The sequence below is a fragment of the Microtus ochrogaster genome, unplaced genomic scaffold (genome assembly GCF_000317375.1).
Source record: "Microtus ochrogaster isolate Prairie Vole_2 unplaced genomic scaffold, MicOch1.0 UNK28, whole genome shotgun sequence".
In the NCBI taxonomy this organism is placed as follows: Eukaryota; Metazoa; Chordata; class Mammalia; order Rodentia; family Cricetidae; genus Microtus; species Microtus ochrogaster.
In genome coordinates this window covers 4,575,012-4,590,182 of record NW_004949126.1, presented here as the reverse complement: position 1 = coordinate 4,590,182, position 15,171 = coordinate 4,575,012, and the positions used below count along the sequence as shown (strand labels likewise).

The window sequence follows — 15,171 nt, the reverse complement described above, 5'->3', positions numbered from 1 at the left end:
ACAAGAGGCCTTCCTGTTACATTAAGTTTTCATAAATTTTATTTTTATACTTTTATTGTTGCAAAATATACATTATAAAGTCATGTTTTTCTATTTTAAGTCTGTTCTGTCATTATGCAAGCTTGCTCTGCTAGACATTGAGTTTGTGCGACGTTAAAGGTTTTAAAATAAGTCATGGCACATTCTAAGTACTGACTACTATCTAATTTTCAGTGGATTGGCTTAAAAATCATTTAAAAATGATTAAAAAAATTGAAAAGGAATAACCTTGCCTAAAACCCTTCTGGTTTTAGGCAGCTATCATCTGAGTCACTTTTCCATCTTAGAATATGAGAGATGGAGCCTATCATTTTGAATATTAAGAGCAAAAATCCAAAACTCCCATTTACATTGACAATTAACTGGAAATAAAAGAACAATTAAGAAAGCACATTACACCGGGCGGTGGTGGTGCACGCCTTTAATCCTAGCACTCAGGAGGCAGAGGCAGGCAGATCTCTGTCAGTTCGAGGCCAGCCTGGTCTACAAGAGCTAGTTCCAGGACAGGAACCAAAAAAGCTATGGAGAAACCCTGTCTCGAAAATCTGAAGAAAAGAAAAAAAGAAAGAAAGAAAGAAAGGAAGAAAGAAAGAAAGAAAGAAAGAAAGAAAGAAAGAAAGAAAGAAAGAAAGAAAGAAAGGAAGGAAGCACATTACTTGATTCCATCAGCTATGAGAAGGCTCTGATTATACACTTGGTTTCTTTTCTGTCCTGGTCAAAGGTGAGGTTTCTACCATGTCATGGATTCATTTCACCATTTCCTTCATTCTCAGAATAGTGGGTGGCCAAGGGACAAAAACAACTCTCATTTTACAAGTTCGCCCAAGTGTGTATTCCTTTTTGTGATTATTCTATGTGGTATCTACCTAATCACATAAGCACAAGTATATCGCTGGGCAGTGGTGGTAAAGGCTTTAATCCCAGGGAGGCAGAGGCAGGTGGATTCTGTGAGTTTGTAGCCTGGTCTACAGAACGAGTTCCAGGGAAAGCTCCAAAGCTACACAGAAAAACCCTGTCTCCAAAGGAAAAAAAAGATAATGTGTCTGCCCTCTCTTACTCCATGGGCAACATTAGTTTCAGCTCCAAAAATCAGAGACGTTATGCATGTCTATATTACAATTGTTAAACATGTGTTGCAAATGTAAACACTATTTGGAAGAAACATGTGTCTTGAAAATTATCTATGAATTAATATTTTAAAAACCTATTTAGAAGACATGAAAAATGTAATGAAATTTTGGTATGGAACATAAATTTTTTAAAGCACATTTGTAGCAATGAAGTCAACTGATTTCATGTCAAAATGTGATACAATCATAATGATAATAAATAAAAATGTATAGAATTCAGTTAAAGAAACGCAGTGTATACCAAAGTGTGTTTCATAGTTGTTAAAAGCACACTAAGTCAATTTCAAACTTTCAAAATACTTGATGGAAAAAAGGACATCATGATTACACTAAGATACCAACCTGCTTCACTAGAAACCAAATTTGGTATGTATGCAAAAAAAAAATCTATTTCAAAAGCAGTGTTTTATTTATTGCACCACAGTAAAGTAGTTGCTGTAAAGCATTAACAATAAACCTCTGGATGGGGAAATGACTCAGAAGGTAAGGTGCCTACCTAGCATGAAGACCTAAGTTTGGTCTTAGTAAGTCCACAGTACTCACATAAGAGCCAGCCTTGCTGGTGCTCATCCGTAACTACAGGAGCTATTGGCTAGTGAACCTAGTCAAAGTAGTGAGCTCCTGGGTTTCTGAGAGACCACATCTCAAAAAATAAAGCGAAGAGTGACAGAAAGCACCCGAGGTTGATGGCTGGCCACTTGTACACATATACATGTATATACCACACACATGAAAAAATATCTCAAAGAACACTTGTTTACTTGTTCCTAAAAGGGTTTTTATCTGTCCTTTCACCCTATTTAGTATGGTTAGGAAATAAAGAGCATTGCTTTCCTGATAGAAATTTAATCTATTCAATTGTTTATTCATTAAAAAAACAATTTTGTGCAAACATGTATATCAAGGCCCTTCACTTCAAAGAGATCACACTCCTTATAAGCATAACAATAAAAGGATACACACAAGGTACTGAAGTTCTGCTAAGGAAGCAGGTCCTATTTCTTTTTGGGAGGGCAGGAGATACAATCAGGAGAAAGATAAAAAAAAAAGGTGGCATTTCTTATCTCCATTGGTCAGTGGAAACTTTAAATACAAATGCCACTGCTGCCAATGTGATAATGTCCCTGGCCACGATGCCAGTATTCTATTTGTTAATCCAGAAGCTAAAGTTAGAGCACTCATCACGGACAAGTGGCTCCTTTATTTACCCCCCACCCCTTGCCCTGTTTTTGTTTCCACAGTAGAACTGTAGGAGGTGAGGGTGTTAGCATGTGATCTCATTTTACCTAGCAAGGGTTTCCAACAAAACAGTGCAGTATTGATGTGAGTTGTGCCTACAAAGGGCAAGGAAAAAAAAACACTCAAGAGAAGGCGAGAGAACAGATCAAACAAACAAACAAAGGACAAAGTGCATAGGAGGGAGAATCAGGTCCAATTTAGCTGATCTGCAGAGAACCTTGGAGCATCACATCAGATGAGAACAATAGAAAAGGGGGGATCTTGAGCGGTTTTATCACCTAAGCATGAGCATGGAACTTAGGTGGCAAGACAAGACGTTGCCACTGAATGTTCTTTTCATGGACACAGTATATAAGTTTTTAATTCAATGAGCCTGTTTCTAATGATCCTCTAATGATTTTAATTCCTTGGTTATAATACGAAGCTAAGGAAATTAAGTTTCAGGGTCTCGAAAGCTAGTATTGAATGATCTTAGCAAGCTATGGGTCTTTTTTACATGAAAAAAATATTTAATGAAAATTCTTTTTTCTTTATAACTGACTTTACAAAGATATTCTCTGGTGCAATTAATAAAGTTTACAATTAGCTGGGTGGTGGTGGCACAAGCCTTTAATCCCAGCACTTGTGAGGCAGAGACAGGCAAATCTCTATGAGTCTAGACAGCCTAGTCTACAGAGAAAGTTTCAACACACAGCCAAGGCTACAGAGAAACCCTGTCTCAAACAAACAAACAAACAAACAAACATCAGAAATATTGAGGTGGAAGATTAGGGGATGATCAGAATCTTAGAGGATTTAAAGACAAAGAAATAGAGAAAGTCTTCGGTCCTAGGTTTCCTTTCATGACCAAAGAGAGAGAAAAGGATATGATGGTGTGTTTGATAGCTGAATAAACAGAATCAACAAATGATAAAGCCAGCGTGCCAGTTACACCCCCTGTACAAAGCCTGCACTATCACAGAGGCTGCTGGAGACACACTACAGAAGGAAAGAGCATCTCCTGCTCTGCTCAGTGTCCCTTTCTGCTATTGCAGCATGTGGGGACCTGTGACACTCACTCCTGCAGGTTACCTTGCAAAAGTTGTGCCTATGTCCTGCCAGTTTCCAACTGAATCTCAACAGTACCACAAAGACAGTTTCCTACAGAGTTCTGCGGGTGTCCAGTCAGCTCAGCAGCACTGCCAATCTCTGCTTGCCTCCAGAAGGCTCCTCAGAGTTTGTCAGCTCCCTAGGTGCTTTCTTGGTACAACTTCCCAGTGGGCTTCAGTTCTGTGGTAGATAGCTTTCTCTTGGCCAGTGCCAGGCTGTGGGAACTCAGTGGACATCACCACAAATAGGCTTAACAGCTATTCCCCGTCCATAAGATCTGAATTAACTTCATAGATGGAGTTGGGGAGTTTTCACATTTTTGTTCTTTGAATGTACTAGGAGTAGCAGCTGATTTCTGTATTTGCCACTCCTATACTATATTCCTCTTACCTATTTAATGGCTAAATCCTAAAATAAGCTAATAATGATTTACGTTAAAATTTCCATATTCAAATTCCAAATCAAAAGTGCCAATGTTGTGCAACTGGTACCATGATCCCAGTCATGTAACTCAACAGCTTTAGGCCATTTTTTTACTCTGAAGTGGGAAACTATCACAATATGAATCATATTCATTATAGAGTTCCAAGATTTTGATTTATTTGACTATGAATTCTGAAATACCCAATATCTGGTGTTTTAGCAATAATATCACAGCTACTTACTTCTCTGCATACAATCAAGAGGTTCAAGGAGGACTTCATTTACAATGCTATCTTTTTGTATTATACCGGCTGTGTACTCAATGTATCTACCTAATGCTGTCCACCGCGTTAGTAAGGCTCCTACATTAGCACGGATGGAGGAGGCAGAGCCACACTCCTCAGTAAGAAGATGAAGACTACCCTGAGTACCAGATAACCAATGGGGCTGTTACTACACAGGGTCAAACTGACCTTGACATTAATCAGTTTGAAAAATGATCTTACCTGTTTATGTTTTGGGGGTGATTTTTTTTCAAGTAACTTTTTATCTCCATACTTCTTATATGTTAAAGGCACTCCATATTTAGCAGCAGGCTTTGTGATTTTCTGAGCAGGGACAAGAGAACTGGCACTTTGCCCTGATGCTGGTCTTTTACCTGCATCAAAAGACAAGCAATTCTTTTTCAGTAGTTCTTTACAGTGAATCTTTAATGCCAAGAAAACTTCAGGAATGGTACTTTTTTATTTTCACAATCATTGACAACAATCAAATGTTTGCTATCCACTAGCTAGCATCAAAGCTTCAAGTACTTTACATTGAAAAGTCTTTTTTAAAACACTTTCACAATGCGGCTCTGCTTTAGTTCATGCCCTCACTCATGAGGTGTACTGCCATGTGGAACTCGTTTGGGTATAGAGTAGTATACATCATCACAGTAGTAGGAAACCCTAACTAGGACAAACACCAAAATTATTATTAGCTAATGGATGTCATTGTAGCGATTCAGAAGCAATTTATATTGATAATAATGTGATAGAGTAAAGTTTTTCTAAAACATCTTGATCCATCAACTAGGAAGTATAAGAAAGTCAGTCAACCATCAGACCAAAATAGAACAGAGTTCTATGAAGTTACAATTGTGTAACTTGGCTAATTTTATGAAAACAACAAAAGAGTTAGGCCACACCTTTAATCTCAGAGGCAGAGAAATCTCTGTGAGTCCAAGGCCAGCCTGACCTACAGGAAAAGATACCCTGTTTTAAAAACAAAATGAAAAAGCAAACTGAACTAATAAAATCGTAAAGAAAGTGCTATGCATACCAGAAAAAGGGACTGGAGTCACCAAAACATCAAAATGAACATTCTCAAGAGAAAGACATAAATTATTCTCATCCATTGTAGTAAGAGAAGATGGAGGGCTACTTACTGCACCTTACCTCCTGGGCTCTATGTCAAGGCTCCCTCTAGTTTAAGGAAGGTGATGGAACCCACAAAGCATTTAAGAGCCCATCCACAACATACTCTTATTTTACTCCTATATTACTGAAGATTTCATTCATGTAGCTCCTTGTACAACTTTTTTTTTTCCTTCCTAATTCCAACACTGGCTTCTTGAAGTAAAAAGATTGTGTTGACCACCATTTAAGTCCTGTGTTTCATCCCAAGCACTTTAGGGGAGAAAAATCTAAATACAGGAGGCCTTCCTGAGTACACATTACCATTATCATTTCCAGTTAAAAATTTAGAATATAAAACATTTATCAAAGGAAAATGTTTTAATAAAGAATTACACCTTAGTGCAGGCATTTTATAACATTCTTGACAACATTCTCAAAAGAAAAACCTTCAAGTCAGGGTTCATGTAAACAAGATAGAAAACAGAAACTGATTTACCTGGTAGAGGCTGTGGTCCCAATTTTGAAAATGTTTTTAGACAAAATTCTTCTGCAATAAGCTTAGAATGAAAGAGAGAAAAAACAATGTTAAAAAGATATCACCTCTGAGTGTAGTGGTGCACACCTTTAGTCCCAGCACTCTGGAGGCAGAGGCAGGAGGATCTCTGAGATTGAGATCAGCCTGGTCTAAGAGTGAGTTCCAGGACATCCAAGACTATCCAGTGCAACCTTGACTTGAAAAACCAAACCAAAACAAATAAATCAGTTTCCTACACAATGAAAAACCTAGTCATCTACCACAATGCATTTTTTCTTCCAGTCATAAAGATCTTAATAAACTGAATTAAAATTCAGCAATCCATCCAACATATTCTCTTCTTGCTAACCATTGACCCCTGCTATTCTTACTAATGTATTTTTATTACTTCTTCAGTCTTTCTCAAGCTAGACTAAAACACAGTACGTATATCATTGGCCTTTTCCATATCTTAGTCACTTAAGAACTATGCAGGGATCATTGCATTCTGTAAGCATCCATAGCCTCATTTGTGTCAAAACTGTTCAAGTCACTTCAAAAGACACTCTCTTGGGAACACCATTAAGTTTACTGTGCATCACTTACCACCTGCAATGAGTTCACACACATCTGCAAACATGCCATCGGATAAATATTTTTAGTGTCTCATTAACATAAAAACATTCTATTCCTGACTGAGTCTTCAGCATTTATAAATATATTTCATGAAACAAATATTTATATTTTTCACAAGTAATTTTCTCTATTTTAAATACATTTTTTCCAGTGTAAAACTATGATATCAACGAAGATTTACCTCAATTTGAGTTTATTTTTATCTTATTGATGGTAAGCAAAATGCCAAGTAAACTTTCTCATTTTTCCCACAGAAGTGAGGCACAGTGGAAAGACTATTCGACAGCAGACAAGACATCCAGTAGGCACAAACCTCCAGCCTGAGATAATTCTTTTCTACTGAAGACCCCTATGGCAGTAGTACTCAGTCTCAAAGTCAACACCATCTCTACTACTGGTATTAACAACACGTGACTTCTCTGGCTCTGCCTCAGTTTTTGAAAACAGAGATGTGTAGCAGGCTTTCTTCTCAGACTATCTTTGGATCTCCAGCCCCCAAGTAACACCACAGAAACTTCTCATTAATTGTGAAAACTTGGCCTTTAGCTTAGACTTGTCTCCAACTATCTCTTTAACTCAAACTAACATACTTTTATTATCCTACACTCTGTCATGTAGCTTTTACCTTTCCTCAGTACGGCATGTCCAATTTACTCTGAGTCTGCTGGCAAAACCCTCATGCCTAGATTTCCCCTCGTCTTCTTCTCTCCCCAGAAATCCCACCTATCCCAAGCTATTGGTCATTCAGCTCGTTATTAAACCAATCAGAAGACATTTTTACAGGATACAAAAAGATTATCCCACAACAGAGATGGTAGTGAATGAACCCAGCAAGTCCTTCAGGAGATTGTGTGTGCTATATTTTAGAACTAATGCAGTAGAAGATAAACAGGAGAAGTCTGGTTCCAAGGCAGTTCAGGGCAAGTGTGTGAGAACACTTTCTCTGCAGAACACATACATTATTTTTCCTTTATGTTTCTTAGAAAAGTAGAGGGATCTGTTCCATTTCCTGTGAAACTGGGCATTGACTGCAGGGCTTCACACGTGCTGGAGAAGCACTTTATCAGTGACCTAATTTCTGAGTCCTCTTCATGGCACACCAACCCCACCTTTTGTCTTTAAACCTTTTATTTTGCGACAGGGCCTTGTTGTGTAGTCCAGGCTAATCTTGGACTTGGGATCTTCCTGTCTCTCAATACCTCTAAAGACTGTAGGATTGTGTCCTAGGCTTGGCTCAATGGGTGTTTTATGATCTCCAACTTGCCCTTAAATTGGATAATTTATTCAAATATGAATCTTTCTGTTCTATGTAAATGTTCATATGAATTGAGAGATCATATAATCACGACTCAAGAAGATCCTGGAATATTATGGGAATTCAGTCCAATTTAAGAGCCATCACCAGTATGTGGCTATCGTCACCCTGGTCACATTCTAAGTGTTCAAGAGGTGACCAGCAGCTGTGATGTTGGACAAAGATAGAGAAGACTTCCCTCCTCAGAGCACTCTACTAGACAGAAACTGGACTCCTAATAAAGGAAGCTTACCCATAGTTTGTGAAGCCACATGCAGGGAAATCTATCAGGATACAGGGAGGAGCACTGGGCCCTACTGATGTTTAATTCTGGCCAATGGCTTTGAAAGAACTATGGTTTCAAAAATTAAAGTTGTACTATAATCCAGGAATTCAAAAGGCAGACACAGAAGGATCATAGGTTTGCAGTGACATAGCGAGAAAACATAAATCTGCACAACATACATTACTATAATGATACCAGAAGAAATAGCTCATAAACTGTTTCAAAGTTATAGCCTTTTGTATGTAGCACAAGAGATAGGCAGTGGTGGCGCACGCCTTTAATCTCAGCTCTCAGGAGGCAGAGGCAGGCAGATCTCTGAGTTTGAGGCCAGACTGGTCTACAAGAGCTAGTTCCAGGTCAGGAACCAAAAAAGCTACGGAGAAACCCTGTCTTGAAAAACTAAAAAAAAAAAAAAAAAAAAAAAAAAAAAAGAGGTACCACAAAGCACCTCAGTTGAATGCTGATGAACAAGTGATACACAGAAAATATATCTTAGGAACAAAATATTCAAGTTTTCATAAATTCAAGTGGTGCTTAAAACACCAGTGAGGAATGGGTCCTACACGTACCAAACACGTAATATTAAATGCTCTGTTTGTTACTAATCATAATCTGCCACCCTTTTGCATATTATGTTTGGTAATTTCCCTTTTATTGCTAGGAGGTGAATTCCAGTGTTTCAGCCTTGAGACTATGCCCTAACAACACTGGCAAGGGGGAGGTAGCTTCAGTGAGATTAAATAAAGCCTTTGTTTGTTATATGGTAGCTGCCAAAAAAATAACACTACATTACATCTAAACAGCCTTTGAAAGAATTATTTTTAACAAAGAAGCCTTGTAAAACACCACATTTCAGAAATTGTTGCCATGTTTTATACAGTAACTTTTAACCTCCAAGTTGAGTTAGCCTTCTTGCTTACTAATACATTAAGTATTATTATTTAAATGCACATCTTGTTTTCTGAAAAGAATTTGTTCTAAGGAATGTTCTCTTAAACCAGAAGCATATATCAGCAATAGGGTTGTGTTTTGTTACATATTTGTTTTACAAAAGGAATACTGATTAAATTAATAAATGGCCACAATAAACTTAAAAAGTAACTATATATTCAGATGATCACATTTTTCAGTAACTAATGCCATCTGACTTGACAAAATATTTTATAAAACCTGCCAAATGAAATTCAATTATCTCTACTAGTATTTGTTTTGTACCTATATTTGAAAACTAGAGGAAAAATTATGAGATACAGTAATATAGTATATGGGCTTATACAAGTTCATAGAATCATGGCTTCCAACCATTTTGTCAAATACAGTCATAATCATGGGAATTATGCTGATATTATATTTATCTAGTATAATATATGGTAGTGATATATATTAACTACTTTGAATATGAATGTAATGCTAGACATTAAGCATTGTATGCACAGTATTATTTAATTCTCAAGCCACCCACAATATGGCTATATCCCTTAGCTTATAGCTTACAAGTAAGAAAAGTGAAGCACAAAAAGGGTTGATAATTTCAATTAGAAACCAAGGGAAAGGAAAGGGACACCAATGCAGTCTGAGAAGGGCCTGTTGGCCCAGGCACTGTGGTGACTGCTATGGCCCTTCTGTTAGGTACCAGAATCTTATCATTTAACTTTAGGGGTACCGGTGACACATACCTGAGGTGAGAGAAACTTTTCGATTCGTTTAGCTATAAAACCCTTCTCCAATATGGAGTTGACTGATGGTCTATCCCTAGGATTCCTTTTAAATAGCTGGGAGAGCAAACTGCGGAGATCATAGGAATAGTGCAGGGATATAGGAGGAAAGGATCCAGATATTATCTTCAGTACCAGGTTTTTCATGTTCCCAGCTTCAAACTAAAATCCAGAAAATAGATGCACATATATAAACCACAAAGAAACTGAAATGGGGGTTATCATGAACAAGCAATAGCTCTTTTCCCACTAATACGGAATGGAAATACAATCCTCTCCTAAGTAATGCAATCAGCATACTTCCTGCAAACTTTACCTAATGACCTAAAATTTCAAAAGTAAAATATTAAAACTTGCGGTTAGAGTAAGATCTAATTGTTTGTGCAACATGCTAAGGGGTGAGGTATAAATATTAACAATGATTTTATAAGACACAATAATAATCAAGATAAAAAAAGTTATGCAACCTAGTGATGTTCATTTAAGACCTGGTTTCTTCTGCCTCTGCTCTAACAACTAGTTAACTACTAAGCAAAAAACATTTGGGCATAATAAGGAAAGACCTAAGAGAACACCTAACTACTTTCTCTTAGGCCACATCCAGAGCTTTCTGCTCTTCCAGAGAACCTCAGTTTGGTTCTAAATACCGACATCAGGTAGCTCAGGGCAGCCTTTAGACACACTCTTCTGACCTCCAACGATATGTGCATTCATATAAACGCAATGCGCTTTCATTATACATACATATATACATACTCATATAAATATAAAAATACCTCAAGAAAACAATAATAAAAAACTTCAAGTAATGTTAAACAATAAAAACAGGCTATAAAGCTGTTCATATAATACAAGCAAATTATTGGAGAGGAGTAATTCAATTTATAAATAAATTAGAATAAAGATTAGGGGAAAATTACAAATACAGTTGTTTCTTGTTGGAATTGCTTACAGAACTTATTTACTGCTTTATGATTTTATGTATTTTTCTCGAGTTGGAAAATACAGTACTGTTTAATCAGTGAAGGAAACAGGCTTGAAAAAAAGAGGGTATAAAACTAAAAAATTTACTGCTTGGTCTACAAGAGTTAGTTCCAGGACAGGCACCAAAGCTACAGAGAAACCCTGTCTCGAAAAAAGCCAAAAAAAAAAAAACCTAAAAAATTTATTAAAATTAAATATATTTTGACAAGAACTCTCACTTTTTTGCATATTTGCTATTATTTAAAATATATGCCAATGGTGAAATTGTAAATAATACAAAGGTACTTCATGTGATACAATTACTTGGTAACATGCTGGGAGAGCCTTGGTTAGTAAAATGCCTGCTGTGTGAGCACAAGGATGTGGGTTCAGAACCCCAGAACACACATGTAAAAGTGATGGTTCTGTACTCTCCACTGGGCTAGACTGTGGGTAGAAATTCGCTAAAGTCAAAACAATGAGCAGGTTCTGTGAGCCTGTCGCAGATAAAGATGGCACGTAATCAAGACAGACACCAGACATTGACCTCGGGCCACCCTGGGCACCTCCAACCTCACACATACGGCACACATGCATATTCCCATTATCAAGTACATATACCACACACAACAAACACAACAAACACAACCACACACACACACACACACACACACACACACTACTTGAAAAATACACTGAACAAAATTCTTTTATTGTTTTCCTTTTCTATATTGACAGTTCATTTTTAACAAAAATGCTCTGGTTGTCACAGAAAATAAAATTCTTTAAATAACTTTCAATAACAATCTCAAAGAATTTGAATACTTTTAATTTATTTTGTAGTTTTTCACACAAAATACTGCTAGCTAATCCAGACAGGCCCTGAACTTTCCATTCTTCTGCCTCAGTCTCCCAAATGCTGAGAACACAGGCTTTTCCATCACACTCAGCTAAATATAGGTGTTTTGAAAGAACTTGCTAAAATGAAACTAACAAAAGTATTAGGGAACATATCAAATTCATAGTAAATAAGTTTAAAGAAGGGGAATGAGATCTGTTTGTAATATGAAAAACAATGTTTGTGGGAGCACAAAATAGAGTAACAGCAGATACACAATGAGACTAAGTCAGTCTATTTCAGAAAACAGAACCTCCTCTCTGTAAGCATTCTCCGGAAGATGCCGCAGCTCTGGAGACATCACAACATTTACTTACTGCGTGTTTAAGTGTACACAACTCATAGAGGACGCAGCCCAAAGCCCAGATGTCACTGGGAAGACAAAAGAGAAATTTCTTTTTAATATCAAAATATATCTAATTTTTTTCACTTAAAGCAAACAAATAGTAAGAGAATCCTTAGGGAAAATATGTGCTTTACAAAGCATTTTAACTTAAAATTTCAAACTAGATAATAGAAGCAGGTATCTTGAATTACAAAAATAAGGGTTGCCTAAGCAATTACTTCAAAATTTCATTAATTTAATTTTTTAAAGAACACTATAAAAACGCCATTTATTTATTTTACAAAATTCAACATGCTTTACTCAATTTTAAAGACACTACAAAATGAGAAACATTCATTTACTACAATCAAGTATGACAGCAAACCGAACAGTGTGTATGGTTGGGACCTCTGACTCGGAAAGGGAAGGAAACGGTCACTGTTGTTCAATTACGGAACTGTCCTCAATGGCGTACCACACAATCTTCTAGCAGCTTAGATGACTAGTAGGCTGATATCATGCCCTCTCCTGCAGAGTCTGCATGATCTCTCCCGTAAGACATGGCACAAGCTTCAAGAAAGCGTGCCCGCAGAGAAGATGTGTGTGTGCTGTGCTTCCTGCATTGAGCCCTTGCACTTTTGGCATTATCTGCTTATGTTCTAAGGAAAACAGTCTGGTTTCTTCTGGAAGGGAAGGCAGTGTGTTTCAGTTTCTAGAGTCTACTGATGAGCCACTGCCATACACAGGAGGATAGGATGCTAATGGGGGAAGATGAGTGAACATTCAAGGCAAAGGGTTTCCAGGTTTAATCTGGTGCTTAGTAAATAAAGAACAAAAGGCAAATGTAGTTAAGCAATTAAGACAGATTCAGCAAAAAGGGTATAAGGATAGGAGAGAGAGAGATAAATGCCTGCAACGTCTTGAGATTGGTTTGGGGAGAAGGTTTGAAAAGGAGTTAGAAATATGGAGAAGGAAAGAAGAAGTTCTTCTGCACAGATTGCAGAAATATAGAAAGACTGTAGAGTACGTGACTGTTAACCACAACTGCTTCCCCTTAGCTCAAAATGCCATGAACTCAGAGCCTAGATAAAGATTTATATTGAAACTAATGCCAAGCCATGTCTAGCATGACCAACCGCAGACTCACATCAGGGACATCTGTCTGATGAAAATCTATTCTCATGTATCTTGTATAATGACTCTAAGAATAATCTGCACTGCATGAAAAAAACAATACATGTTGTTAAGCAATCTTTTCTATATAAAGGATGAGCCTCATGCCTAGTAAAGACACATTCAGATGTTATTCCTTTGAGTCTTGTGTCTGTTTGTCGTTTTCTGACTCCTTACCCACCTATTCCTGAGACCCTGTCCAATCAGTCCCAGTGCCCCGGCTAAACTGGTCCATCGCAGGCTGAGGCATTCAAGCACGTTGGTGTGTCCCTCTGAATTTGGTTTCTTTATTGAGAATATAGCATGCACTCTATACTATTAGCTACAGTTCCATAGAAAATGACTATGACAAAGAGAAAGACCAAAGAGAGCACTCTATTCCTAACTCTGACAAAGTGATGCTTGGACAAGTTCTCCCAATGAGAGAGAGCTTTTACAATTCCCTAAAGATATACATGATTACACATACATTACTCATATTAGAATAGTATTCTCAACGTTATTAAAAGAGTGTGACAGAAAGATTTAAATCAAACATATGTATTAAGTGTCATTCTAAATACCTTTTATTATTGTAAGGCTTGTTTTCGCAGATTTCAGGAGACAGGTAATATGGAGTCCCTATGCAAGTTCGAGCCAGTTCTACAGTACTAGAACAATAAAATTGTTAAAGAAGAGAGAAATATTATAAGTTATTGCATATATACTACAGCAGATTCAATTTGACTGAGGACATTATATCAAAACAATACTTAATGGTGTTATGTTACCTATTAAGAACTCGAGCAATTCCAAAATCTCCAAGCTGCACTGTCCCATCTTTGGTTAGAAATATGTTCTATGACAGAGAGAGAGAGAGAGAGAGAGAGAGAGAGAGAACAAAAAAAGCATCATTTCAGTCCAGTTATTTTTATGAGATATTGTTTTTTGGAAAAATTAATCCAATTAAAAATTACTCTAGAATAACTAGATATTCCCATGAATGTGCAAAAATTAACTCAAATTGGATTACAGACTATAAGAACTACAACTATAAACAGGAATAAACCGTCATGCTTTTATAATAACTTCAAACAAAAACTGAAAGGAAAGAAAAATTGGCTTTTGTTAAAGCTAAAAACTTTGCACACCGTACGACACTGCCAATGAAACAAAGATGGGGCCAGTGAGATGGTTCAACTGGTTAAGGTGCCTGCTGCCAAGCCTGACATCTGAGTCTGACCATGATTAAAGGAGAACCAATTCCTGACAGTTTCCTGCTACCCTCTGCCTGCCTGCCTTAGCAGATGTGCACACCACACACACACACACACACACACACACACACACACACACACACACACACACACAATGCAAACAGACTTTTTAGTAAAAGAAAATGGATACCCACAGAATGAAAGAAAATTATCTGTATTTGAAACAGATTTTATAAAAACTTATTTTATGAAAAAAAGTTTATGCATCAACTGTACAAAAAAAAAAACAGAAAGTCAAGGCTGCTATGGTAGAACATGTCTCCCTAATCCTGGTACCAGAGAGGTATTGGAAAGAGATCTAAAACTCAAGATCACCCTTGGCTATACGTTAGGTTCAAAAGCCATGGTGGCCTACGGGAGACACTGCCTCAATACCCACCTCCCAAAATGACAATAGTGCACTTTGTTGTTGCTTTTAGACAGAGTCTCACTATGGAGCCTTAGCTGTCTTGGGATTCACTATGTAGACCAGGATGGCCTAGAACTCACAGAAATTTACCCACTTTTGCCTCTCGAGTGCTGGGAATAATGTGTGGACTACCACACCAGGCAAATAATCCAGTTTTAATACCAAAAAGCACATGTTATCAGAGTTTCATTTAAATGTCCTGAATACAGATATACAGACAGAAAGACCACCAGTAGTTACAATGGTCTCCATGGATAAGGAATAGGTGTGACTGGGAACGGGCACACGGTACTCCTGGGGAGAGAAAAAATTCAGTATATATACTAAAGTCAGTAAACTACTTACGGATGGACAGACAGACAGACAAGGAGAGGGAGAGAGA

At 37.3% G+C, this 15,171-nt stretch overlaps 1 protein-coding gene across 1 annotated transcript in view; it reads right to left on the bottom strand.

Annotated features, from left to right (window-relative positions):
• The window catches only part of Nek1 (NIMA related kinase 1), a gene marked incomplete at its 3' end in the record, with an annotated part of 131,132 nt that overhangs the window by 96,829 nt on the left and 19,132 nt on the right, over positions 1 to 15,171 (bottom strand). The window contains exons 6-11 of the mRNA XM_013354094.2: positions 13,895 to 13,962; positions 13,688 to 13,774; positions 11,944 to 11,998; positions 9,727 to 9,927; positions 5,817 to 5,877; positions 4,427 to 4,578 (exon numbers count right to left, since the gene is read on the bottom strand). Of these exons, the coding sequence (XP_013209548.1) occupies positions 4,427 to 4,578; positions 5,817 to 5,877; positions 9,727 to 9,927; positions 11,944 to 11,998; positions 13,688 to 13,774; positions 13,895 to 13,962 (624 nt within the window). The remainder of the gene's footprint in view (positions 1 to 4,426; positions 4,579 to 5,816; positions 5,878 to 9,726; positions 9,928 to 11,943; positions 11,999 to 13,687; positions 13,775 to 13,894; positions 13,963 to 15,171) is intronic.